Genomic DNA, 26,477 nt, shown 5'->3' on the forward strand with positions numbered 1-26,477 from the left:
ACCAGCCAAGTACAACTTCCATCCAATTACACAATTAGAAAAAGTATTTTTTAATTGGAGTATATAATGAAAAGAAAATTACATGGGAAAATAAAAATTTATAAGAAATTTATGATTCACCTACAACCTTAATAAAAAGAGAAGCTATTAACCCTGCTGTTGTGTCCATTGAAAAGTATTGATTACTAAACTATAGAATTCAGTCTTTGGCATATCTCAAGCAAGACTTCCATAATACTATTAATTACTAGATGTAGAAACAGATTCTCTGATTATCCTTCCAAAACTTAGTAATTAATTTTCATATCGAACAATAGAATGTATTGTTTTGAAACTTTAATAGTGAAGAGCATAACAACAGTGATCCTACAAGCTTTGAAATGTTCACTATTAAGAAGTTTTTTTTAATGATATAAGGGCAGATAACTATAAACTTTTAAATTGGGTATAAACAATACTGCATTATATGTCAAGATTTAGAGATATCTTTTAGCAAAAGGAAATGATGTTTAACATATGGCCTACTTACGTTCAGTTGAACTACAAACAATGGGAGTTTCTACACTAGCAAGAAATATGTATATGGCATTCCATTAATGTTCTACCAATGTGACATTTGTGATAAGACATATATTTGGATAAACCTTTCCTGAAGGTTTATGAAACCAAAGATATTAAGGACATTAACAAATTATGGTTACATCTGAAAATATCACATAATTTCTGAAATATTTTTTTCATTAAAGTTGTTGAATGATCTTTGGCCAAACTCAGTGGTCTTTTTGCAATTTTTGTATTAGTCATTTATATGCTATAAAAGACAGAGTTTAATCACAGTGTAGGAAAAGAAATAGTAAAAATCAATTTTAGGTTCTCTAAAGAAACATGTATAAAGTTCTTTTTGAAAAAAAACTTTTCTGTGTTTAATCTGTTAAACAATAGCAAATTTCTTATGAATCAGTGATACTGTAATTGAACTGGAGACATTTTTAGAGCAAGCTTGCTCTGGCTTTTTCACCCTACGATTTGGAATCTGCTCACAGTACTGCCAGCTTAACCAAAAAGGATTAACTCTCATATCCAACTGAGAACACAGATAATTCTCAGTAATTGGTAAAAAATGAAGATGAATGGGGCTGAGAGATAAGGAGCAATTAGCTCATCAGCAGTTACAGCTGTGCACTCAATCCGGATCCATCTCTTGAGTCTCGGCCCCTTTTAAAGAACCTAAGCAGAATAAGCATAGGACACCCCCTCCCCAAAAAATTGCTATACCTGCCCATCATTTCTCTCTTCTTCCATTTTATTTCCTTACTACACAAAGACACCTGTCATAGCATGCTATGTAAATTACTACCTCTCCTAGGACCTGTGTCTAAAGCCAATCTTCTTTTTAAACTTTTTTTTAACAGAAACCAAATGACTACTGTAGACACTCTTAAATTCCCTGTCAATCGTTTCATTATAGCAGCATCATCTGTTTGAAAATATAAGCAATTCCCTCATCTAATTATAGGGAGGATTTGAGGTTCATTAACATTGCCAAGGCAGAGGATCCGATGAGCAAATGCAGAGCTGAGCTCAGTGGCCTGCATTCTTAGCTTCCTTTTATTTGCTTTCTCAAGGTCTCCAAGACTTTTTCCTCAAACCGTAAAAGTAATTCTTTCCTTCCAAAGAGACACGTGTGTTTATAGAAAGGAAATGACTCTCGTTTGTACTTTTCTGTTGCAGAAGAAATAAATGAAAAGAGGTAGGGAGGTCAGCTGAGCAAGGGAAGGTGTGGGGATGGGTGGGAGAGGGGAAAATTGGGCAGAGGGGAGTAACATTAAGGAGGGCAATTGTTAACTTCTAATTATAGGCTGGGTTCTTTTTTTTTTCAGTACTAGAATTCAGGTGTCAATTTAGATGTTGCTGGTGTTTGTACATGCAAAAGAATCATTAGAAAATCTGAGTTCCTGAACTTTCAACTAAGTCTATATTCATAGAACTCTGTGTATCTGAAGTATCCAGAAAGAGAAAACACCAGTCTTTAAGATTGCTTCACTTCCTTGAAGAAATAACAGCAGTTTAGAGGTTATGGCTATAGTTTAAACAATGAGATTTTCTTGGGACATCTGTTTTGAGATCACATTTTGAATAGATATGAACTCATTTCCTACGAAGCAAGCAATTTACTATTGTTGATAGCTGTTTACCAGTTCTATGAGTCAGATATTAGCTAGTGGCAAAGGTCCTCTCAAATCCTTAGAGTATTCTTTAAACTGTGTACATAGTGTTTTCATTATATAAAATGTTAAGGGAAGCAAAAATGTGGTCTTTTCCTGCTTCTTTGGTAAATTGAAGCCCACAAAACATTGTGCTTGGGGGAGTGTTTTTTTCCACATATTTACGGTTAGAGAGGTTTTCCTTTGATGTCACTGGTTAATGGAGTAAGATATTAGATCTAGCAAGTGTTTAAATAATGATGAAACTATTAAGAGATACTATATAATTTTGTAATATTTAAATTTAGAATTAAATTCAATTTTCTTGTATTTACATTAAAATAATTAAGGATAAATCAAAATGTCATTATTATATACATAATTCCTAAATACACATGCAGAAATATAAACTCACAAAAATAGCTATAAACTGCCTCAAGCAATGTCAAAGTTGACCCAAAAGTACATTTTTTTTAAGTCTGGCATTTAGCAGTCCAAAGATCGAGAAGCAGAACAATTTCAAAAGTTGGCTAATGCCTATTAGTTTTTAAAACAAAAAACGGTAATTTGTCTAGCTCACATGTTATGGGTAGTGTTGCCACTAAAAAGAATCCAGGACATTTTTCCTTCTTATCTGCAATGTACCTCATATCAGCCAACCTGTCACAAGACAGTACTTGATATAAACAAGAGATTGCAAAGACATCTCAGTAATCAATATTAGGATGGCTACAGTATGGAAGCCCCAACCAGTGCATATCATTTGTCTCAGCATCTATTTCTATGACCAAATGAAGCATTAATTCAAATCATAAATCTATGGTGATTTAAATCTGGGAATGAGCACCTGCCTGCTTTAATGATTTATTTTGTACATTTCAGTAAGCAGGAGATTTGTCCATATGAACTGACAGGTCACCTTCAGATGCCAGTAGCAGACTGTTTATCACCATGCAGACTAGCATCTCATCTTAGCAAGTAAATATTAAACTAAAAGAATCCAATTGATTGTGGATGGGGGAGAAAGGCGTCATGGCCATATATTTTATTCAGTGTGCTAATGCCTCACTTTGATCCAACCAGGGGTCCTTTTTTGTAAAGTGTTCATTCTGTTGGGAAGATGTGAGCTCAAGGTTATCTTTTAAAATTAGGGATATAAAATAATTACCCAGAAGGGTCAGGTTTCCTTCAACTCTTTTACCTGTCTAATCTTTAAGCATCAGGTTTCAAACAATTCTAGTTTATATATAATTAAAAGATATTAAAATAAATACGAACTAGTCCTTATGAAATTTAATCTCTAAGGCAAATACCAAACAGAGGCCCCAGATGAGGGGTGTAATTTGTGCCAAAAGCCCTCTCCTACCTCCTAAATGCCCTGTCTCTCAAAACTACCTAATGTTTATCTGATATGAATTTTGTATATATTTATTTATGTACATAATTTCCCCTAATATAATGCAAGCTACTTGAGGGAAGAGACTATTTGGTTTTGGTGTTGATATCTCTCGCACCTACCATAATTAATGCCTGGAACATAACATGATGAATGCTTATTCATCTATTTATAGTAACCCATCAGACAGGATGAGCTTTTGGCAGATTTTAGACACCTTATAGTCTTTGGATGGAGATGATAAACCCTTAGAGATGGGTCACTTGGATGAAGAGGATAGGGAAGAGGCTCATGTTAAGGACGACTTTGTAATTTGCTATACAAGATTATAGAATTATAAGATCTTAAAACTGGATGGTATCCTAGGGATAATCACTATGAACAACAATTTTATCCTATGTAGAACTACCTTCTGCTGCATGATAATGATTTTCCCCTTTCATTTAATACTCTGTACATTTATGCATACATACATACACACATGTTTAGTGAACATACATAGACACACCTTATTGTATGGAAAGGGCGGGGGGAGAGGGGAAGGTAGCTGTGGTGTGGTGGATGAAGAGCTGATCTCAGAGTCAGGAAGACCTCAATTCAAATCCTACTTTTGATACTTAACTAGCTTTGTGTCATCTCTCAGAGTTCTATTCAAGTTTCTAGGACTATAAACTGAAAAAAAAGTACTGACCTATAGCAGAAGGGAGAATTTCCTCATTTAGGAATTCTATATATATATATATATATCCACATATCTGTATATATGTGTGCATGTTAATGATTCATATATAAACATTATATCTATAGACACATGAATAATGTTAATATGAATGCTTCCTTCTCTTGAGGTTCATTTAGTCAGTCTTTTTTCTGTGATTTCATCAGTGTGCAGTACTTTCTGGTATGGAATCTCTACTCATGAAGAATGCAACTTCTCAGAAATTTTTTATCTAGAGAGTTGCCTGAGCCACTGAAAGGTTGTGTGTTGCCCATAGATAGGAAGTGTGCCTTACCCATGGATAGTAAGCATGTTTTGCCCGTGGATAGTACGCTAGAATTGGTCAGAGGTGCAACTTGAACCTAGACCTTCCTAACTCCAAAGGTAGCCATACTCCAGACTTCTACCAATTCAAAAATATACTGTTTAAAAATGATTGATAGAGTAAAACTGATGATCTAAAAATCAGAATACATAGAAAGGAAAATCATAATCAAATAAGCAGAAAGCTCAAAACTTTTTGTCTTAAGTGACACTTTGAGCAGACTATATAGAGAGCCTCCACAGATATTTGGAATATCAAGTCAGTGTGGTTACCTTGACAGCATAGCTTTCCCTGGATTCTTCACAGCCAACCATCAAGTTTGAGTTGTAGGGATCAAAATTTTAGTTCATGAAACATAGACATGGTTGATGATAGTCCATAAATAGTAGCATTTAACATGCTATGCATATGAATCCTAAAAATTCTCTATTACTAAGAAAAACTATTGTGTATGCACTATACCAGAATTCATCACAGTGAAAAAAAAAACTATAAAATAATTTGTTCCATTAAAAAAAACAGCGAAACATTACTTTAATTCTTCTGAGATCAGGAAACCAGAAGGATTATGGGCTATAATCAAAGAAGGTAATACCTGTACATTTCACTTCTTATATTTAGAACTAATCTCAGTTCATTCAATAAATATTGATAATAGTGTTGATCATAATCAATGCCCCTGACCAACACAACACCTCCACAAATTTACATTCAGATTAATGTCTCTCATTAACATAGGTCATGTACAGCTCAAGAAAAGCACCTATGCTGACAATTTCAGAAGTTAGGCATTATCCAGCTTTGCTAGGTGGCTAGCCATGTATGCACCTGCTTATGGTTCATATTGGTGCTGACTGTTGCCAAAAAGGAAGAGAGAAAAAAAATTTAGTATACTACCTAAGTAGAATTTGGTCAATAAACCAAAATCGTGGTACTTTAATAGGGTATCGATTTTTAAAATTATTATTACATCCAACTCCCTATTAGGAGTTATATCCACTGTTTCTACCCCAATTCTGGAGTCCATCCACTGCTATTGTCCCAAGCACAAGCCTATTCACCTTCTACACATTCTGCTTCCCAAGCTACCTCCTACTCTGCTGCTTACGTAGGTTCCATCACAGATCTATGGGCTATGTTTCCTGAATTTCTGTTTTTCAATTGTTAAAAAGTTTTATATCAACCTCTTACTCCTTCCTCCAAGATTTGCCTACACATAACATGTTTATTGTTTTTCTATTCTTTTAAAGACTAGTATTGTTTGGTAGAAAAAAATTATCTTTTGACTATGAATCATTAACTCTAATAAACAAAACAATTGTATACTTAGTAGCATAAACCTAAAGACTACATTTGTATGTACTAGTTCTAAAAATATATGGAATTATGCTTCTTACATTTTTATGAATTTATTTTAAAATGTTTATAAAGAATGAATTTGCATATAAGATCTCTGGCCTGGATAACTTCCCACTCCCTCTATCTTTCCACCAGGAATCTTATATAAAAATAAGTATTAATGTTTCTTTTTATTTTTCCTCAATTCCCATGATCTCCAAGAATCTCTGCCTTTAAGGTTTGCCCAAGGAAAACTCATTACTTTCTGTCCCTATCTGTTTTTATTGAGCCTACTGAAGGCAATATTGTTATGTCTTTGTTTTGTTTTGTTTTGTTTCCTTACCACTGGCTTTGTCATCACCTGGGTTTTCATCGTGTATATGTGCTTCAAAATTACTTACCATTACTAATGATTGTGTTTGGTATAGGACAAATGTTTTAAGGCAAAAGTTGCAAGAGTATTTATTTCTCCAATACACTGTATATATTCAGAAGACTAGAACTGTATTTAAATGATGGAAAGTAGGCAGCAGCTGGTTATCTTTACAATAATCTATAAAATGGTTATAGCATATGAAAAAGAGAATTTAATTGAACGGTCACAAGCTATTTCATTCCTATAAGCATATCAGTTGAATATAATATTTGAGCCTATCTTTCAGTCTCTACATTTCTCTTGTTAAATTATTTTATTAACACTGTTTCAATATGATAAAAGGAACTGGTATGATACAATGGCAGAAAAATATTATTTTACTCCACTAACATTGATTTCAAGATATCATCAATAAAAAAGTTAGTCCAGCTTTGAAGTTCATTTTAACAAAGCAAACTACCTGTCCCTACCTGCAACCCCTCATCAAAAAATAGTTGAATCAATATTCCATGAAGTGAAACAGCTATTTTTGGCACAATTTTGGCTTAATAAGTCATCTGTTCATCCTTTTTACTCCCTGAACATCAACAACAAAAAGGGAGTAGAAAGATGGTATAGAAAAGAGAATTCAGCATTGTTTATATGAGCCAATAATTTATCATCAATGTGAGTTTTTATTATGAGACACATATGGAAGGGTAGAATGTTCTGCTCTCAACTATCTGTACTGCACTGAAATACCTAGTCAATATTCAGTACATTGAGAAACAAGGTTAAATTTTTCTTTGACATATTCATCTGTCACTCTACCTGTATTTTGAAAAATGAATTCTGCACAATCAAAGTTCTTTCCTGAAAAAAATATTAACTAGTGCCTACCACTGTATGCTGAAAAAGAAAAAAATCATATGATGAAAATCATCATGTTTAGTATTCTCTTAAAATACCTGTTGCTACAGAAACAACATGGTACCTTTAAAACGTGCCAAGAATTTCTCAAGCTAAAAGAATAAATGTTTTCCAGGGACTGATAGATATTTTGTTTCAGGGTAAAAAAAAAAAAAGTAGTTATAACTGGAAATACAGATATTTGAATGAAACCTATTTTTCCTAGCACTTACCAACACTTGAATTCAGATCTCCATTCTCTGAATCTGCTCCATGCTGGTTATTACTGGCATGGTAGTTGGTCATAGCTTCTAATTTGATTTTTTTCACCTTCATTGCCTCTGCTATGGCAGCATTGGTAGCTGCAGCAGCCGCTGCAGCTGCTGCTGTGAGACCTATTAAAAATAGAAGTGGAATATAACGTAAATTACAGTATCATTCCTCCATATGAGTTCAAGTTTTTAAAGTAACTTTTTATGTAGATATCAATTTTCATATTGAAAAAAAAATCAACCCTATCCCAATGCAATTCAGGGCAGCCCAACCGTATGTTGTGTACAGTCTCAGAGTATGTTATGCCAAGTTGAGCAATTAGCAAATTTAGTCTTAGAGCATAAATTCCTTGAGGGCAGGGGGTTTTTGTCTCTGTCTTTTTATCCCTGCACCTAGTATAGTAACTGACATATTCTTTGTCAAACTCAGGTTCTTAATAAGTACTGCATTAAATTGGATGATGAACACTGGATTGGGTATCAATCACGGTGTAAATGTCTTTTAGGCCTACTTTTGACACTACCTAGTTTTATGACCTTGGTTAAATCATATATTTTCTCTTGACCTCCAGATTCTCCAGTAAAAATAAGGTGGTAGGTGAAATGAATTGTAAAATAACTTTCTGCCATAAAAGTCTATGATTGTATTAGAATCCAGGTTGAGCTTAGATTTTTTGCCTATATCCTTATTTTTCATTTGTTTGTTTCTTGGTATCTATTTCTTCTTATTATATTCCTCTAGTAATTTCTCTTTCTGACAGATTTTTATTCTCAGCAGGCTGCCTTGAAATTAAGCAGTCCTTTCCTTTTTGCACTCCACCATAATTAGAACTAATCATACCTCTCAGAAACTATCCAGTAAAGTTAGTTAATGAACCTAGAATCAGAAGGGGAAATGTTTATGTGTTTCTTTAAAGTGTGCAAAATGTTTTCCTCAAAATAATTATGTGTGCTAGGGGACTGCAAGTATTACTATTATTTCCATCTTACAGAGAGGAAACAAGCACACCTAGGTAAAATGACTTCTCTGGGAAGTAGTGCATGAGTCAGAACTCAAACTCAGGTCTTAATACTCTAACACTGCTCCCTTTCACTAATCTTTCTTCCTCTATACTAGAATATTTCCTCTATTAACAACACCCACTTCTATAAAATTTATTTGATAGAAAATAGCAATTGTTTCATCTGAGCAAGTCCAAACCTGATCTCAACATCTTCCCCCAAAAGCTTGCACCCTTTTCCAAATTATTTTGTTTTTATTGGTGGCACCTCCATTTTCCTAGCCTTAAAGATATCATCTTAGCATAGAGTAAACTGGAGCATTGGATCAAAACTGGATAACCCATATTCAGAACTTTCCTCTACATCTTGAGTAAACCTTGGACAAATTGTTTAAGCTCTCTGGGCCCCATCTTCCTCCTCTCTAAAACCTGGGGATCACCAGATGATCCCTGACTCCCCTTTTAATGCTCAAACTATGATCTTAATCTTTTTATTTTTTTATCCTCATTCGTCAAACTAATTGTTTGTCAAGTCATATTGAATTTGACTCTGCAGTAACTTCTGCATCTGTTTCTTAATTTCTACTCTCATTGCACTCACTGTAGTGAAAGCTGCCATTGCTTTTGTTTTATAGTAACACCCTTTTGACTCACCTCTGTCTTTTCCCATCTTCCTTTTCACTCTTTCTTTCCCAATGAGGCCAGAGTAACTTTTCTAAAGAATTACTCTGATCATTTACCATCACCCCCCTCATTCAAAAACCTTTAGTGGGTTCCCAATGTTTGCCAAATACAATAAAAACTCTTGAAGGAGGCTTTCAAGACTCTTTATAATCTGTCTACAACATATACCTTCATAGCCTTGTTTCTTATCCTGTGCACTAGCCAGCCTAAACTATTCACTGTTCTCTGATGCTATTCTCCCCTCGTGCCATTCTGTATAGCATTCCTCTACTTCTGTCTTTAAAAATCTTCTTGCTTAAAGGCCAAGATCAAATGCCCCCTTCTCTTTGGTACTTTCTCTCATAGTGCTAACCAGGTCTCCTTATTGTCTTAAAACTCACCTGTTTGTTTGCCTGCTCCTACGAGCATAATCATGAACTTTTAATTATTGCAGTATATGTGTATGTATATATATATATATATATATATATATATATATATATATATATATGTATGTATTTCTCCTATAATAGATTGTAATTTCCTTCAGAGACAAGATTTAAGTCCCTTCCCGCCCCCAATTCTGTATTCCCAAAACTCAATCCATTACCTTGACCATAACTGACACAATAAATGCATGTTGAATTGGATTGAAGTGAATTGAACATTAGTATAACTATGTGAAGAGGAATTCAATTTAGTAAATATTTATCAAATATCTACTATGTACAAAGTACTACATTTGGTACTGAGACACAAAGATAAAAAAAAATGATGCCATTCTGCTTTCAAACTTAAGAGTCTACCAAGGAGGCTATCACCTGTACAAACATAAGCATCGTACAATGTGGAGGGTGATCAGGCCAAAGGAGAAATCCAGGCAGAAACCTCAAAGAAAATTGGAAGAGGGAGAAAATATTTTCAGCTTGAGAAGTCAGGGCAAGGTCCCACGGAGGTGGAAGATGGAACTTGAGTTGAGTATTTGTAGAAAAGCAAGAATATACAAACAGAAAGAAATGAAGCAGGATGAATTACAGGCATAGGAGACAAACATCCTGGATGAATTCAAAAAGGCCACATGATTTGGTGAACAATTAGTGGACTGAGCATGGGACCTGACTTTGTTTTTCTTTTTCCTTCTTTTTTGGATAGGGGAAGGCAAGGCAATTGGGGTTAAGTGACATGCCCAAGGTTACACAGCTATTGAGTGTCAAGTGCCTGAGGCCAGTTTTGAACTCAGGTCCTCCTGACTCCAGGGCTCTATTAGTGTTTTTTCTTTCTTTTTTTTCAGGACTTGACTTAATGAAGTGTACATTCAAGTCCAACCATAGCTCTCTGTGTGATCTTTAAAGAGTCATTTAACTATTTCATAGAGTCTCAGTTTCCTCATCTGTGAAATTGAGTTAATAATTGTCCTGCCTAGCTCACAGGGTTGATTTTTCAAAAAATGCTTTGTAAAATGTTCCATGCAAATATGAATTATTATTGTTATTGACTGGAATGAAATAATGAAGAGTGAAATGAGTAGAACCAAGACAACACTGTGTACAGTAACAGCAATATTGGTTTAAGAAAAATTTTGAGTGAATAAGTCATTTTCACTATTGTAAATACCCAAATTAATTACAAAGGATATATGAAGGAAGATGCTATCAGCATTCAGAGAAAGAACTAATGAATAAAAGTATGATAGAATGATTTTATACACACACACATACACACACACATTTGTTTCTAAGCAATCTCTACGGAGGGGGAAGAGAGGGAAGAAAAAAAAGAAGGAAAAAAAGAAATTTACCTGGTAACTTTAATATATATTTAAAAGGAATTGCAAGTTGTACATAACAGATTTTCAGTTTCACATGAAATCATCTTTTAAAATTATACTCTGTTATGGAAAATGCTTTTTTATTCCAAAAATTGAAAATAAAATAAATACAATTCTTAAAAAATAACTTTGGTTGAGAAGGTAAGCAAAAGCCAGAAAATAGATGAGTGTAAATATCAGGCTAAGGAATTTGTATTGTGACTGCTAGAAAAGAGGAAGAAAATAATGGTTTCTGTGTAGGTGAATGACATGATTAAACATGTCAATTAAGAAGATTATTTAGGTAACCCTGTGAAGGAGGAATTGGAGAGAGGCATGTGTAGAGTTGAGGGAACTAGGGATACTACTATTAAACTAGTACAGTGAGAGTTGGTGAAGACCTGAATTAGGGTGGTCTCTATGTGACTGGAAAAGAGACCAAGTTAAGAGGTATTTGGGTATGGTATCACACATTTTATAACAAATTATTACATAAAGCCATGAAGATAAAGGAAAAAGTGAAAGGTGGCTCAGTAGTCTCAAGTAGAAAACAATGGCCTGAAAGTCATGAGAATCAGTCTTTAACCAACAAAGCAACCAACTATTTGTGTGATACTGGGCAAGTGATGGAACTTCTTTGGAGTTCATTTCGTAATCTTCAAAATGAGATGTTTGAGAATTATATGATTTGAAAGATTCCATCTTGCAAAAAAAAATCAAAATTAAAAACCATTCAATTCAATTAAAATCACTGTAGGCTCGCTATGTATGAGACATGGTGCTAGGTAGATAAATATGAAATAACACACAGACTTGCCCTCAAGGAGTTTACAATCTGATTCTGTGATTTAGCAATTCAGATTATGGTAGCTAATTATAATGTTCAGACTGGGTTTCTGCATTTAATGAAATTGGTATAAAACTGTTGACTAAATGAATGGTCCCTCTTCTAAGAAGAAATTAACCTTTAATTTCTATTTTGCTTAACTAAATATTATTTCCTTTCCTTAAAGAACCTAACATTGTGTCCTGTTCCAGTAGATGAAAAATGGTCCTGAACAGAACTGTGGCACAAAACATAACTTATTCTCACAGTAAAAGGAGCAGAGACCAAATTCTTTAAGTGGTAAAGCACAAACTTCAGAAGCGCATTTCTAAAAACACATTTGCCACTGATAAAACACTGGTTTATAAAATATTTAATTTAACACAGAAGTTCCACAATGGTATTTTTAGATCAGAGGAAGGATATAAAGTCATATATTACATATTTATAGAAGCTAAATTGGGTCACTGAAAAGGGACAGTGTACCTTTGAACTGAGGTTAGCATCCTGTACTCATTATACAATGCAACCATCTATAGTTCCTCTCCTTTTCTTTTTAAATTGACCCTGGAACACTATAGCTAATGTCTTTGAAAAGACTGAATAGATCTTTACAAGAAACATTCAAAGTTATCCTGCCTTATGTATGTAAAGCTGACTTTGAATAAAAAATACTTTTAGATTCCATTTTAGTTCTATGGAATAAGAAAGGCAATTTCTATGTGAGTTAAAAGATATACAATATAAAAAGCTAACAACTTCTGGCTTGATCTTAAATGTAAATTATTAAAATCCTGCTTTCATTTTACTCAATCTACCAAATTTTGCTTTTTAATTTTTATATACATATTTTTCTGTTCCATTAAAATGTCAAACCTGTTGCAAACTTGATTGGTATTACAAATCTCAGCTATTTAGGCTCTTAAAGAACTTAAAAGTATCATTAACACTGAGTCTTTTGTGAATTATTGCACTCAGCTAACTATTCATGCTAAGTTGTATACTCTGTTATAAAAGTGGCAGCACACAAAAAGTGCACATAATTTTATTGTTCAGGTCAAAAGTATGTGGTTCACCTGGGAGCCACAATGGTGGATCATCCAGACTCTCTGAACCTTCCCCTCCAAACAACTTTAAAATAATACCTCAAATCGATTTTTTGGAGTGGCAGAGCCAACAAATGATCAGACCAAGATATTTTTCTAGCCTAAGACAACTCAGGAGGTCTATAGATGTTTGAAACACCCAGAAGGGAGCCAGACCAGAACACACAGCAGCAGCAGCAGCACCAGCAGTGGGCATTGGAGGTGGCTGCAAAGTGGAAGCAACAGCTGTAGGAGCCCTCAGCCCAGAGAGTATTAAGGGGGCCAGAAAACTGGTCAGAAAGAGATTATAAGGGACTCTTTGCTGGCACTCGGTGCACCTGGTACTGACTAGTAACTCTGTTGCCTATAATTAGTTCTGAGACATAGGTTAATAGTGGGGGAATTGGATAAGAAAAAGAGAGGGGTGATGATAAAAGGGAAAATGGATTAAAGGAGGCAGTGGCTGGAAGTAAAACAGACTGTTGAGGAGGGAAAGAATAAAGAGAGAAAAATGTATAAACAGAAGAAAACAAGATAGAAGTAAATATGGAGTTAGTAATCATAGCTGTGAACGTGAATGGGATGAGCTCACCTATAAAATGGAAGCTGATGGCAAAATGGATTGGAAACCAGAATGCAACAATATGTTATTTACAAGAGGCACACGTAAAACAGAAAGACACCTACAGAAAGTTAAAATAAGGGCTGTAGCAGATTCTCTTATGCTTCAGTTAAAAAAAATGTCAAGGGTAGCAATCATGATTTGAGACAAAGCAAAAGCAAAAATAGACATAATTTAAATAGGGAAATTATGTTTTGATAAAAAGTACCATAGACAATGAAATAATATCAAAAAATTTTAGAGGAAGTTTCTCTGATAATGGCTTCTTTTCTCAGAAATATATGGAACTGAGTCAGATTTATAAAATTAAGAGCCATTCCCCAATTGATAAATTGTCAAAGGATATGAACAGGTGGTTTTCAGAAGAAGAAATCAAAGCTATCTAGAGTTAGGTAAAAATACTCTGAATCACAATTAATTTCAGAAATGCTAATTAAAACAACTGTAAGGCACCAACTCACATGATAACAATGAATGCTGTAAGGGATAAGGGAACCTTGGTACATAAATGAACTATTGGTAGAGTCATGAACTTGTCCAATCAATCTGGGTAACAGTTTGGAATTATGCCAAAAGGGCTATAAAACTGTGCAAATCTTTTGAACCATCAATTCCACTAGTAGTTCTATACCCCCAAAGAAATCAAAGAAAATGAAAAGGACCCATAGGCCCAAAAATATTGATAGCAACTCTTTTTATGGTGACAAAGAATTAGGAATTGAAGAGATGCCCATCAGTTGGGGGATGGCTGAATAATGTGTGGTACGATTGTGACTGAGTGCTATTGTGCTATAGGAAATGATGATGGGTAGGGCATCAGAAAAATAGGGGAAGACCTATAAGAACTGTTGCAAAGTGAAATGAGAAGAACCAGGAGATTATCATGTACAGTAGCAACAATATAGTAATGATGATCAACTGTGAAAAATTTAACTACGCTAATCAACACAGTGGTTGAAGAAAATTCCAAAGTACCCATGATAAAAAATGTCATCCACCCCAGAGTAATGATCTCTGACTACAAATTGAATTATATTTTCTCTCTTTATTTTCCTGCTTTCTTTTGGCATGATAGACCTAATATGGAAATGAATTTTGCATGATTTCACATGTATTATTGATATCATATTGCTCGCCTTCTCAGTGGGTGCAAGAGGGAAAGAATTTTGAATTCAAAATTTTGTTTAAAAATAAATAGTATTTTCTTCTCAAAAGTACATGGTTCAGTGGAAAGAGCATTGATTTTGAGTTTGGGGACCCAAGTTCCAGTCCTAGCCCTGCCAACCACCATGTGTATGTCCTTTGACAAATCCTTTGTTTAGTTTCCTCATTTATAAAATGAAGAGATTGAGCAACATAACTTCTAAGATTCCTTCTAACTTCAATCTTATGTTCCTACCTTCTTTTGAATCATCACTATAAAATCTAACCATTAATATAAAATCTAAACTTTGTTCCACACAGAAACAAGGTTCTGCAGATACACATTCAGAACTTTAAATTTAGTGTAGGTATTTATCTTTTAAGAGATAAAATCCACTTTTATTGGAAAGACATCTTATTTGGGCACTCTTAACTCTAGTCTGGGTCTATATCACTTCTCTTCTTGAATTGCAGAAGCATACTGCAAATTATTTTGACAGCCTCCAGTCTTAGATAATGTTATTCCTCATGAAAGTAGTGTAATTCCTATCATTTCAACATAAACACAAAATCTTCAGTACTTTGTATTCTGCTGTTCTATAAATCCACTAGTTCTCTTTAAATAACACAAGAAAGCAGGGGGTGGGGGTTGAGGATGCATAAATTTTAAGGCAAAGAGTGGTATCTTGTTTTTTAAAATATACAGGAATACAAAAATATCATCCCGTTCCCTTTCATTGTGACTTACAAAGAGCAGTAAAAATGGAGACATTAAAAAACCCAGAAATTCTTCCTAGGTATGTTCATTTATTCATTTTCAGGATTTAATCTTATGATTTTTGCTTTCTCAGTGATCATGGTGGATACATGCAAAACATTCATTTACAGATGTGTGCACATATATGTATTATTGTACATATGCATATATGTATGTATTTCCTCTTCCATACTAAAATTTATCTCCCAAACAATTAAATGGGAAATCACATAGTTTCAAGAAGAACTATAGGGTGCATTTGTTTCAGCAACAAGTGCATTTGCTGGCCCATAATATTTTGGGAAAAGTTTGGAGAACAAAATTCAAAATACTCAGTACATTGCATTCAATGGTAGTTATCATTAATACTCTGAAATTGATAAGCTGTTTATGTCTGGCATTCTTCCTGCTGATTATTCAGTGAGACAGGCAGCTTTATAAATATCTCATCACTCCACCGTCACACAAATTTCATCGACAGTGCTCATGCACAGCTATTAGCAATATGAATCTAACCATTACAAGAAGGAGGAAAATCGAACATGTGGCATTAATACGCAGTCCTGGTTCCTAACCATCTGATAGGCAGATGGTGTAAAGCGGATTCTCCAGCTGAAATGAAGGGGCACATCATTTAAAACCTTGTTTGCATTCTAACTGATATCAGTGCCATATTGATATACATGATACATCATGGCAGTATTTGAACAATCTAGTTTGTTTCAGTCATAAATGTTTACAGCCTGGTTTTTTTATCTTTAGAAGCATGTTCAGAAGAGTGTATTTTTAATTTATGAAACCTATTGTTTACTTCTGTTGAACCAGAAGATTAGCGGGAGGCAGGAATATTAAATTATCTCAACCACAGCAATATAACGAACACAGATGAATAAAGTATGTTTTTCCACAATAAAAATGTTAGTAAAGGAATTAAAAAATTAGCCTAGACATTATATGCATTAAATATTTTTTTCTTTAAACCTACCTTTTTCTCCCTCATGACATATTTAGAAGCTTAATACTTTAAATAGTTATTTGGTTCAAACATGCACTGGGGATAATGTATAGTTAGCTATCAAAAAAGTTCAGTTCAATTCATGGTCATTGCTATGGAGTAAACTTCTTACTGATGACAAATCATACAGATTACCACAAAGTTCAGCTTGAAGTATATATTAACAGCTTTAAAAGTTTTAATTATGACTCAGTTGAAAGTTCTCAATCTCAGAAGAACGGACTCAATGCAACAACTGATATTTGTTTTACTTTTTCCTTCTGCCTTCATTAAATAACATACATGCATAGCCTATCACAGTATTTTCACAGGTCTGATTAATTGGTACAAGGTAAGGTCTATCTCATTTCTTTAGAGGTACTCGACAAACTCAAATTTAGGCCAAACACTTCTCTTCATGGTCAAACATTAAAAGGTAGAGTAAATCACTAAGTTGTGTAAAGAAATGAACTTTTGAAAAATAGTTTGGTTGGTGCTAATGTTAATACAATTTGAAGATCTTCCTTTTCCCTTAATAGGCCTATGTGACCTGCTTTGAACCTTAGTCACATGGAAACCTGAGTCACATGATCCTGGGTTATGGGTTGTGTTGCCCTCTGGCCCTGAAGAAGGTATATATACTCAGAGGCTAGCATTTTGCTTTGGGGCTCACTCATTGGAGGAATGTTTGTTTGATGTAGCCAGATAAGACTCTGGGTAGCCATTAATGAGCTCCCTGGCTTTGAAAAACCCAGATGTTGGTGCTGCTCTCTCTGATAACTATGTACCTATTGCTTTTGGTCAGATAGTTGGAAGCCCTGTCTGTTGGTCTTTGCTGTTTGTAGTTGCTCTGTTTATATAATTTCTGTATGTATTTTCTCTGAAGTTCAGGGTACTGACTTTTTCCCTGAACTAAATGAATATATGTGTGTGTGTATTTGATTAAAGTAAGATTGTTGACCCCTTTAAGGTTGCTTTCTTTAGAAAAGCAGATCAAAGATTCTGTGCTAGCAGCCCTCCTGTGTCCTAGTGTTATTGGTCTTACACCCCCACAGCAGCTGCAAGTAGCATTGTTGTTATATTGGTACACCAGGAGGCAGAGCTGTTGAAAGAAAGCATCCTAGGCAATGAATGAAAAAGTATGGAGTCAGGAGAGAGAATATATTGTTTGAGGAAGAACATGGAGGCAAGTGTCATGGAACTATAGATATATGGGTAGGGGATGGGGGAAGAGGAACAAAGTGTAAGAAGACTGAAAAAGTAGGAAGCGACCAGATTGTGAAGGCATTTAAAAGTCAAATAGAAGATTTTATATTTGATCCTTAAAGCAATAGGGAGCTAATATAGTTCACTGACTAGAGGGCAGTATATGTGATAGAATATAATAATAGAACAAAATGCATCACAATTAAATATAAGACAAATAGGAATATCTGGAGAACCTTACCACTTGTAAGAAATTTTTCGTCCATATGGATATCTTCAATGACAGTTTTATATAAACATTGATAGGGATATGTCTCCTTATTTTATGCCTGGCTTAATACTGATAGAATATTACTAAATATATTTGTTAGATTATCTTTCAACTATATAGTATCTGTGTGTAAATCATTTTTAAATGACCACATTATGTACAAGTCTCAGTTTATATTAAGATCATCCTTACGAGATTTATGCATAGACATAAATAAGAACTGCAAAAGATGGATTTTTTAAAGATCTGCACTAGTAGAATACCAACACATGGTTAAGATCATAGCTTCATTGGCTCAGATTCAATCTAATTCAGTAGGTTGAATCTGGCCTGCTTGTGGAAACAGGCATCACAAAGGGGGGGGGGGGGGGGGGGGGGGGGGGGGGGGGGGATTTCTTAAGACAGCCCATTGTGGTGAATCCCTAATAAACTTTGTCTTTTCCCTTGGCTGAGAAGGCTTGAGAATTCTTTCGGCAGGACCCGGTGCGTCAATATTTTGGGGTGTTGAGCACCTCTCAACCTTTTACCTCTTCATATATGGTGCGTTGGCCAGGAACAACTGCTAATCTCAAGTTCTTCTCCAGCCAGGACCGGAAGGTAAGCCTCTCCCTAACCCAAACCCCTTCTCGCTCTCCAAGCATTTTGGAGGAAAGCCATCCCCTCTTTCTCTTGGTTTAATTTATATTGTCAGCGAGAAGGAAAATGGACAGAAATTCCTTCTTTGTTCCTTTTTGAGGCTTACTCCCAGATCCTCCTTGCAGGGGAAGGGACATCCAGCACCAGGCCATAATGGGTCAAACCTCGATTCCCAAAAATTCCTCACATTATCATTAGGCCCAAATCTCTACCTAGCCTCGCCCTTTGTTGTTCAGCTACTTCCCACCCTTAATCCCATTACCTCACCTTGCCCTCCTTGGACTTCCCCTCAAGACCCTCCCTAAACCCCTCCTCTAGTCACCCCAGACCACCCCTCAATCCCTCCTACAAGCTTTGTGTATATAATCTCCATCTTGCCTCCATGAAGGTGCTCAGATTCAATCTAATTCAGTAGGTTGAATCTGGCCGGCTTGTGGAAACAGGCGTCACAAGGGGGGGGATTTCTTAAGACAGCCCATTGTGGTAAATCCCTAAAAAACTTTCTCTTTTCCCTTGGCAAAAAAAAAAAAAAGATCATAGCTTCATCAATGTAGTACTGATGTGGCATAATAGAAAGCGTATTAGATATGGAGTAAGAGGACATAGCTTTGAGCCCCTATTCTGCCTGCCTGAATCGCTTAACAAATCACTTAACTTACCTAGGACTAAATTTTCTCACCTCTGAAATCAACAATTTTGTACTAAACGACCTCCACAGGTCCCTTCCAAAAGTAAATCCATGACCCTATGTCCAGGGGCTAATTAACAAAAAAATATACTCTGCTCAATGAATTTAAAATCTAGATAGGGAGTCAAATTTTAATATACAGCTAGTCACCAATTAAGAACATATAAATGACAAAATTATATGCGGTCTCTCAATTTATGAACAAATGGTTCTAAAGGCTTAATTGTGAGTCAGCTTTTTGGAATGTAAAATCCATTTCCAAAGTAAAACACAGTTGTAAACATCAGTTACTTTCCCCAAACAACACATAAGTCCTATGGCACAAATCTTGTAACTAAATTCTCAGAATATATTGTTTCCTTGGAGAAACACATTCTACAAAACGAACGATGACTTTTCTTTCTGTAATGTCATCTTACTGGGGATTTTTACACACATTATTATGGTAAATCCTCATGACAACCTTTTTTCCCCTCAGATAAAGAATTTGAAACTCATGAAGTTAAGTAACTTGCACAAAGTCACATAGTTAGTAAAGCAAATGCAAGAACACAGATTTTTGTACTTCAAAGTAATGATAGTAAATTACCCTGCTTTGCCACAAATCTGTTTATCCCATAAAATAGTGAGATTACAGAAGTGATAATCTTAGCAGGCTTGGGTACATAACAGTTTTTATAGTACATGGTAACAGGACCAGCTCTAGGTAAAATATGTTAATTGGACAATTTTTTCATTTGTCATTCTTTAATCTTCCTTTCTACTCTTCCTTCTCACTCCTAATGCTCTTAATGCCTCATTTTGTCCTAAACCCATCAGGGTAGCAAAGAGCCCTACCTACCTAAGTCTCCCCCAATTTTCAAAGTACTCCGTGATACAAAATTACTGATCTATTCTATGCCGTTTATTTCCCATTTCCAAACAAAACTCATCATTTTTTTTTTCTATTCACTTTCTATCCTTAAAATTTTACTTAAAACTCACCTCCTTTGTAGTTTCAGCACAAACGCTGCCAAATTGGAATGACTTCCCACACCAATCTCCATCTGGTGATGTGCTATCTCATCATTCAAGACCCAGCTCAAAACACACTTCATCAATGAAGTCTTTCTTAAAATGATAACAATGGATAACAATGATAAAAAATCCTCAGCAAAAATAAAAACCTCTCAATTCAATATTAGATGTACTATAAAAAGAAGGGGAAATGATACTTAAAAAGTGCAAAGTAAGGAAAAACAGCGTGGTCATACAAATAAACCTAGGAAAAAAACTGCTGTAGAGGCATTTCAATTTAAAAGGCACGCAAAGATTGATCTTCAAGATGTCTCAAAGGAGAAGATTTGAAAACAATGAAAAAGATCAGAGACAGTTTTATTAACCCCTCCCAAAAAAGTGAATGAGAGGACACCATGAGATTTTGAACCATATTCCTACCTTCTAATCTCTTTAAGCTGTTTATGATACTATCTATATGTATGTTGAGGCTATCCTTGAAAGAAATAAGTTGATTTTTGCAGGCAGTTTTCCATGGTAAAACACACACACATTTGTGTGTGTACACAAACACATATTTCATCTATATATTAAGTTACACATTAACTAATATATATAGATAAAGAATTCAAAATGCTGCCATGTCAATTATTTGTTGTAATTTACTCTATAGAACAAAACAGAGCTATTTAATATGTATTTTTCCTAACATGGTATATCATTTCATAACTAAAGATAACATAAGACACTTTAAAAGATGAAAGGGATAATTTTGCTTTGTGAAATTATCAATACTGAAGAAACAAAACTGGACATTACAATTATCAAAGGTAATAATAATAATTGGTAATATTTCTATAGTGTTTTAAAGGTTTACAAAGCATTTCACATTTGTTACTTCATTTGATACTAACAACATTGTGAAGTAAATGCTATTTTTACCATCATATCATAGATGAGGGAACTGAGACTGGAAGTGACTTGCTTGGAGTTACAATTAATAATTGTCTGAGGCAAGATTCAAATTCAAATCTTCCTGATTTTACATCTAGTACTCTACCCAATATACAACCTCTATATCCAGTCTCAAAAGAAAAAAAATCATTAAATAATTCAATAGAGGTAAACCAGAAAATTCTATAAAGACTTTATGGCTCAAGTAGACCTAATTGGCATAATTATAATCAACTCTCAATTATCTTCCAATCTGTCTTCAACCAAAGTAACAAAACAATACGACTGAGTTAGGAGGGATTTAGTTTTCTCCAGTTTGGGAAGGTAATGTAGAGCCACAGTGTCAGATTCAAATAGAAATGGATCCCTGTGGGTAGCATTTTGACTTAGAAAACCATACATTGACACTGTCTTTGCTGTATTGAATTTTTATTTATTTTGTTAAATATTTCCCAATTACATCTGGTTCGGGTGGCAGAGTTTTGCCTTCTGTTTCTGGGCAGAGACTTTGACACCTCTGGTGGAAAGAACAGGGTAGAGTAAAAGTGAATGTTTTACTAAGAGTGTGTTTCTCTATTTTCCCCATGGATAAACGTCCTAGCCTAGCACTAGCATTTAAAGTCTCCAACAGTCTGAACCCAATTCATCTTTCCCACCTTATCTATCAACACCTAACTACAACAACAGTGTGGTACAAAGAATGATCAAGTCTTTGGTAGTAGATCTGACTGTGAGTCTTTGCTCTGTCATTTACTCATTGTGTTAGTCACTTAATATCTTTGAAATTTTGTTTCCTTAATTTTATGGAGGATTTATTATTTCTACTATTGTCATCACAAGCTTGCAATGATGATCAAATGAGATAGTATGTTTAAAATACTATGTAAGTGTGATTTTTTTTATTTTTGCACACAGAAATAATTATTATAGCTGCCACATGTATGTGGCCTTACAGTTTAAAAATAGCTTCATATATCTTAATTCCATGGCAAACAAACGAACCTATTCAGTGTTTATCAAACAAAACTTGCATCATCCCACCAGCAAAACTTTTCTCACAACTGTTCTTCCTAAATAGAATTGACCCTCCACCTTTAAAATATCATTCATCATTTCAGCTGCACTCAAAGCCTAAAATGCCTTCTCTGAGTATCCCAACTGGAAACTATCTTGGTCTCCTTTAAACTTTTATTGTGCTAATTTTCTATACCTGTAGTTTGGCCACTAGTCGAAGAATTCTTTGGATGTGTTTTGTTGTTTTTCAGCCATTTCAGTTGTATCCAACACTTGAGGACACTGTTTGTGGTTTTCTTGGCAAAGATAGTGGAATACTTTGTCATTTCCTTCTCCAGGTCATTTTACAGATGAGGAAACCAAGACAAATGGGATCAAGTGACTTGCCCAGAGTCACAGAGCTAAGAAAAGTCTGAGGCTGAATTTGAACTGAAGTCTTCCTGACTCCAGGCCCTGTGCTCTACCCATTGTGATTCCTAGCTTCCTCTTCAGATATAGTCACCCATGAAATAAAGAAAAGCCTCAGATCATCCTAGTCTTCCTTTGCCTTCCACAGTGACAAGAATGGAGTGGCAGAAACTGGAGATGAAATGCAGTAAAGCCTAAGCATCAAATATCTTTTAAACTTTTTTTAAATATTAGCTTAATATACAATTAAAGTTGTTGGCCAATGACCAACAAATTGGCCTCACTATTGGAAAATCTAAATGATCCCAACAGTGATATTTATGTAGTACATGATTTTATCTTAACTGACAGGAAACAACTGGTTGCCAGTGTGGGAGTGGTATATAAATGTGTTTTCAGGTAGGATAGCTCAAAGGAAAGATGAGCTTCAAATTAGAAGAAAGTCTAAAGATGAGAAGATAGCATGGACAATAACACAGTTTAAATCTGACCTCATCAAGTGATCTATTAAGGCCAAAAATTGGGAAATAGAAAAAGAAACAACAGTGATCATGATAATCACTATTTCTGGCAAAAAGTCTAACAAACATAAAGTTGTCATAACAAAAGGAGGTCAAAAGAGCTCAGAAATCCTCCACACCAGAAAATTATTTTCTTTGTCATAAAGAGAGACATAGCAGTAAAAGACAACACTAGTTCAAAATATGAATTCTTTAATATATAGCAGCTGCCAGTAATTTCTCATTTCAGTCTGGAATTGAGGGAAACCTCAGAGTACCAGAAGGAGAAAACAGATTTGTGATATCTGCTTATACTCACAGTTATAGAATTCACAATTTCTTTTTCTTTTGCCATTGAGAGAGATTTCCTTTCTTCAACAGTGAGGAAGAATTACACTACAAATAGACTGAGGCTATAAGAGTGAGAAGAGTGGAATTTAAGAGTCAGGTTTTTTAATTGCCAACTTCCATGAGCTGAAACTCAACCTGTAATGTCCAGCCCCAGTAGCAAAATCAATAGTCCAATAGGACATCTAGACCAGAGGGTAAAGCAGCAACAGGAGCCAGAACAGTCCCCTGAGTGGCAGAGACTGTTAGGCATCCTGAAGTCAAATGGAGTGGTAAACTCGGACAAGGAACTTTGTATTTTTTTTTCCTGTGGTGCCTCAACATTCCTGGTTTAAATTCCAAAGTCCCTATCTGGGGACTAAAACACATATACCCACTTCTTTAATTCTATTCCCATGATGTGTGGGCAAAGGTATTTCAGGGTCTTTTCCCAGGTACTTCAAAAGATGAGAATAGCCTTGAAGAGTTATGGGAAATGATTAGAAGAGCTTTTCACGGGGAGTGCTTAGCCATTTTTCTTTAATTTCACTATGCCTAATAAACCATGGCCACAGTATGTTGATTGCCTGTGTCTAGCAAATGAAGAGGGTCACTAAATGGAGAGAAGAAAAGTCCAGTTTCAGAGTAAGTTGAAGCCAAAGGTTTTTTTTTTTCTATTTTAATCATTCTGAGCATCAATTAATACCTTCTAGTCACAATTCTTAATGAGGTCAAAACTGATTAAAATTTGTCTAGCCACATAAAACTCCTTAAATTTGTGGTATGAGAAGCTATTGTGCAAAGAGAGATTCTGACAGGACCACTTTGATAGTATTTTGAGACATAGTGAACAACTTTAATATCCTACTCCCTTGCTGGATATTTAATATAGTGACACACTAACTTTCTTTAGGCTAAAGGAACACTGAAGATAATCCAGTGTGGACTGTTACAACTTTTGCAGAAAACTTGGTCTCTTTTGTACATACATGAAAAGGAACACCAAGTCTTCAGCAGTCACATATGAAATACTCCACTTTACAAGATAGCAAAAAGTACTATAAATTAAAGAAAGGCCTACTGAAACCTTCTTATGAGGTATAAATGGACACTAATATCTCAAAATATTCAGACGAAGCTTACAGAAGAATAATAAAAAGTGTCAGAGTTGAATAAAATTGACTGTTTTTATAATGACCTATTGTAATCAATAAGTAAAAAACTGTTCAATCTGGTAATAATCTGGTCCTGAGCTTCTCAGTCCTCAATGTACTATGTGAAGAAGTATAAATTATACTTAAATAAATAAACTGAAGAAAAGTAAGTCAGCTGGAGATGATAAAATCTCAAAAGCATTGAGAAATTGTACTATAAGATATCTTTTGGATAAGGTATTAAAGAATGTAAAAAAGTGTATCAATAATACCTGTGGTAGCCCACAGGCAGACCAATACACATTATACGGAATGAAGAAGAACCTGTGATATAAAGAGAATTTCAAAGGGCAAGTCTTCAGGCTGTGGAGCCGATAGAATTTCAAGCTGCATGGGAAACTGGATCAGAGCTACATAGTAGCCCCTGCCACACAGACTTCTAGGAAAGAAAGGCTCCTTTATTTCATGTGTAATACAAGGTGTTGAACTGATGCTGCAGCACCATATTCATGATCACACATGCCCAGGAGCATGCTAAAAGGAACCTAAGGAGGGAGTCTTGCCTCCTCTAAGCAGGCTATGCTTACCACTACTCCAGCCTTCTATCTGTGTAGAGAAGGGAGATAGATAGAAGGGATCAACAGCATGTATCTTTACCCTGGGTTTAACTGATGCATTCTCACAAGATAATTAAACCTTTTGTAGCTCTGCTTGTATCAGGTCAATCACGAATGTTCTTTTGATACTTAGGTTTAGGACAGCTTCCAGCAGCTCTCCTACAATGATCCCCCCACCCCTCTCTACTATTGCCCTCCCTCCTATAAGTACCTTGTACTTGTATCTATATATGTGCATATTTATATTTATACTGTCATTTTTGCCATTAGAATATAATCTCCTTAAGGTCAAGAATCATTTCATTTTTGTCTTTTTAGCTCTAGTATTAGGCACATGGTAAGTGTTTAAAAAACACTGGTTTATTTCTATCCCTCTAATACCCAGGTACAACATTGTTGCCAGAAGCTTTTCTATGACAATACCTAAAATATATTAGCAAGAGATTATCAGTAATTAGGCACATACGTACTTTTTCATCCTCATAAAATCCTTTTGAAAATAATGTACTTGGGGGGGTGGAAGAGTCTCAAACTGTCATTTTTTTGGTATTAGTAATCCTTTCTGATACATCTCAGCAAGGTCCCTCTAACTTATAATCTTAGAGAATTGCCTACTACCTGGAAATCACTATGTGGCTTGCCAACGATAACACAGCTTTTACGTATCTGAGGCAAAATTTGAACCCAGGGCTTTTTAGACTACAGGGTGCTATCTCATTTCCTTTCAAGTCTACCCGTGGTTCCTTGAGAAAGAAACAGGAAGGCTTTTGAAAATGACTATAGAATAGTCTTTACAGTGATACGATAAACATAAAGGTATAAAAATACAATATTCCATTGTGTTTATTGCTTGTTGCTTACAAAAAAAAAATGAAACAAAGTATTATCATAAAGACTTTCTTCCTCCAAGGATTCTTTCACACACATGTTAATATCTTAAGATTCCTTCACAAATGGATCCTCAGATGTAACTATTCAATGATTTTTGGGTTATTAATGTTAAGGGACATATAAAACAAGGGAATGTGTGTTCATTGAGGGTATTCAGAACTGTCAAGCAGGATGTTCTTTATGGAGGAGAGAAGGAAGATGAATTCCTTACAGATACGCTCTCCCCATGTTTCTTTTTGCTAATGATTTTGTGCTGCTGACACCAATCTCTATAACGTTACCATGTCAATCAACAAGATCCATAATTATTCACAAAGATTGTTCTAATGATCCATAAAGGAAAAACTAAATGGATGAAAAATACAGTGTAGGCTACAACACACAACTGGATGGCCAATCC

The 26,477-nt window shown here is 35.0% G+C and overlaps 1 protein-coding gene across 3 annotated transcripts in view; it reads right to left on the reverse strand.

Moving 5' to 3' along the window:
• The window catches only part of DACH1 (dachshund family transcription factor 1), a 491,468-nt gene that overhangs the window by 218,234 nt on the left and 246,757 nt on the right, over positions 1-26,477 (reverse strand). For all 3 annotated transcript variants that reach the window (XM_036757384.1, XM_036757382.1, XM_036757383.1), the window contains exon 3: positions 7,479-7,640. In XM_036757384.1, the coding sequence (XP_036613279.1) occupies positions 7,479-7,640 (162 nt within the window). The remainder of the gene's footprint in view (positions 1-7,478; positions 7,641-26,477) is intronic.

Source organism: Trichosurus vulpecula, chromosome 4 (genome assembly GCF_011100635.1).
Source record: "Trichosurus vulpecula isolate mTriVul1 chromosome 4, mTriVul1.pri, whole genome shotgun sequence".
NCBI lineage: Eukaryota > Metazoa > Chordata > Mammalia > Diprotodontia > Phalangeridae > Trichosurus > Trichosurus vulpecula.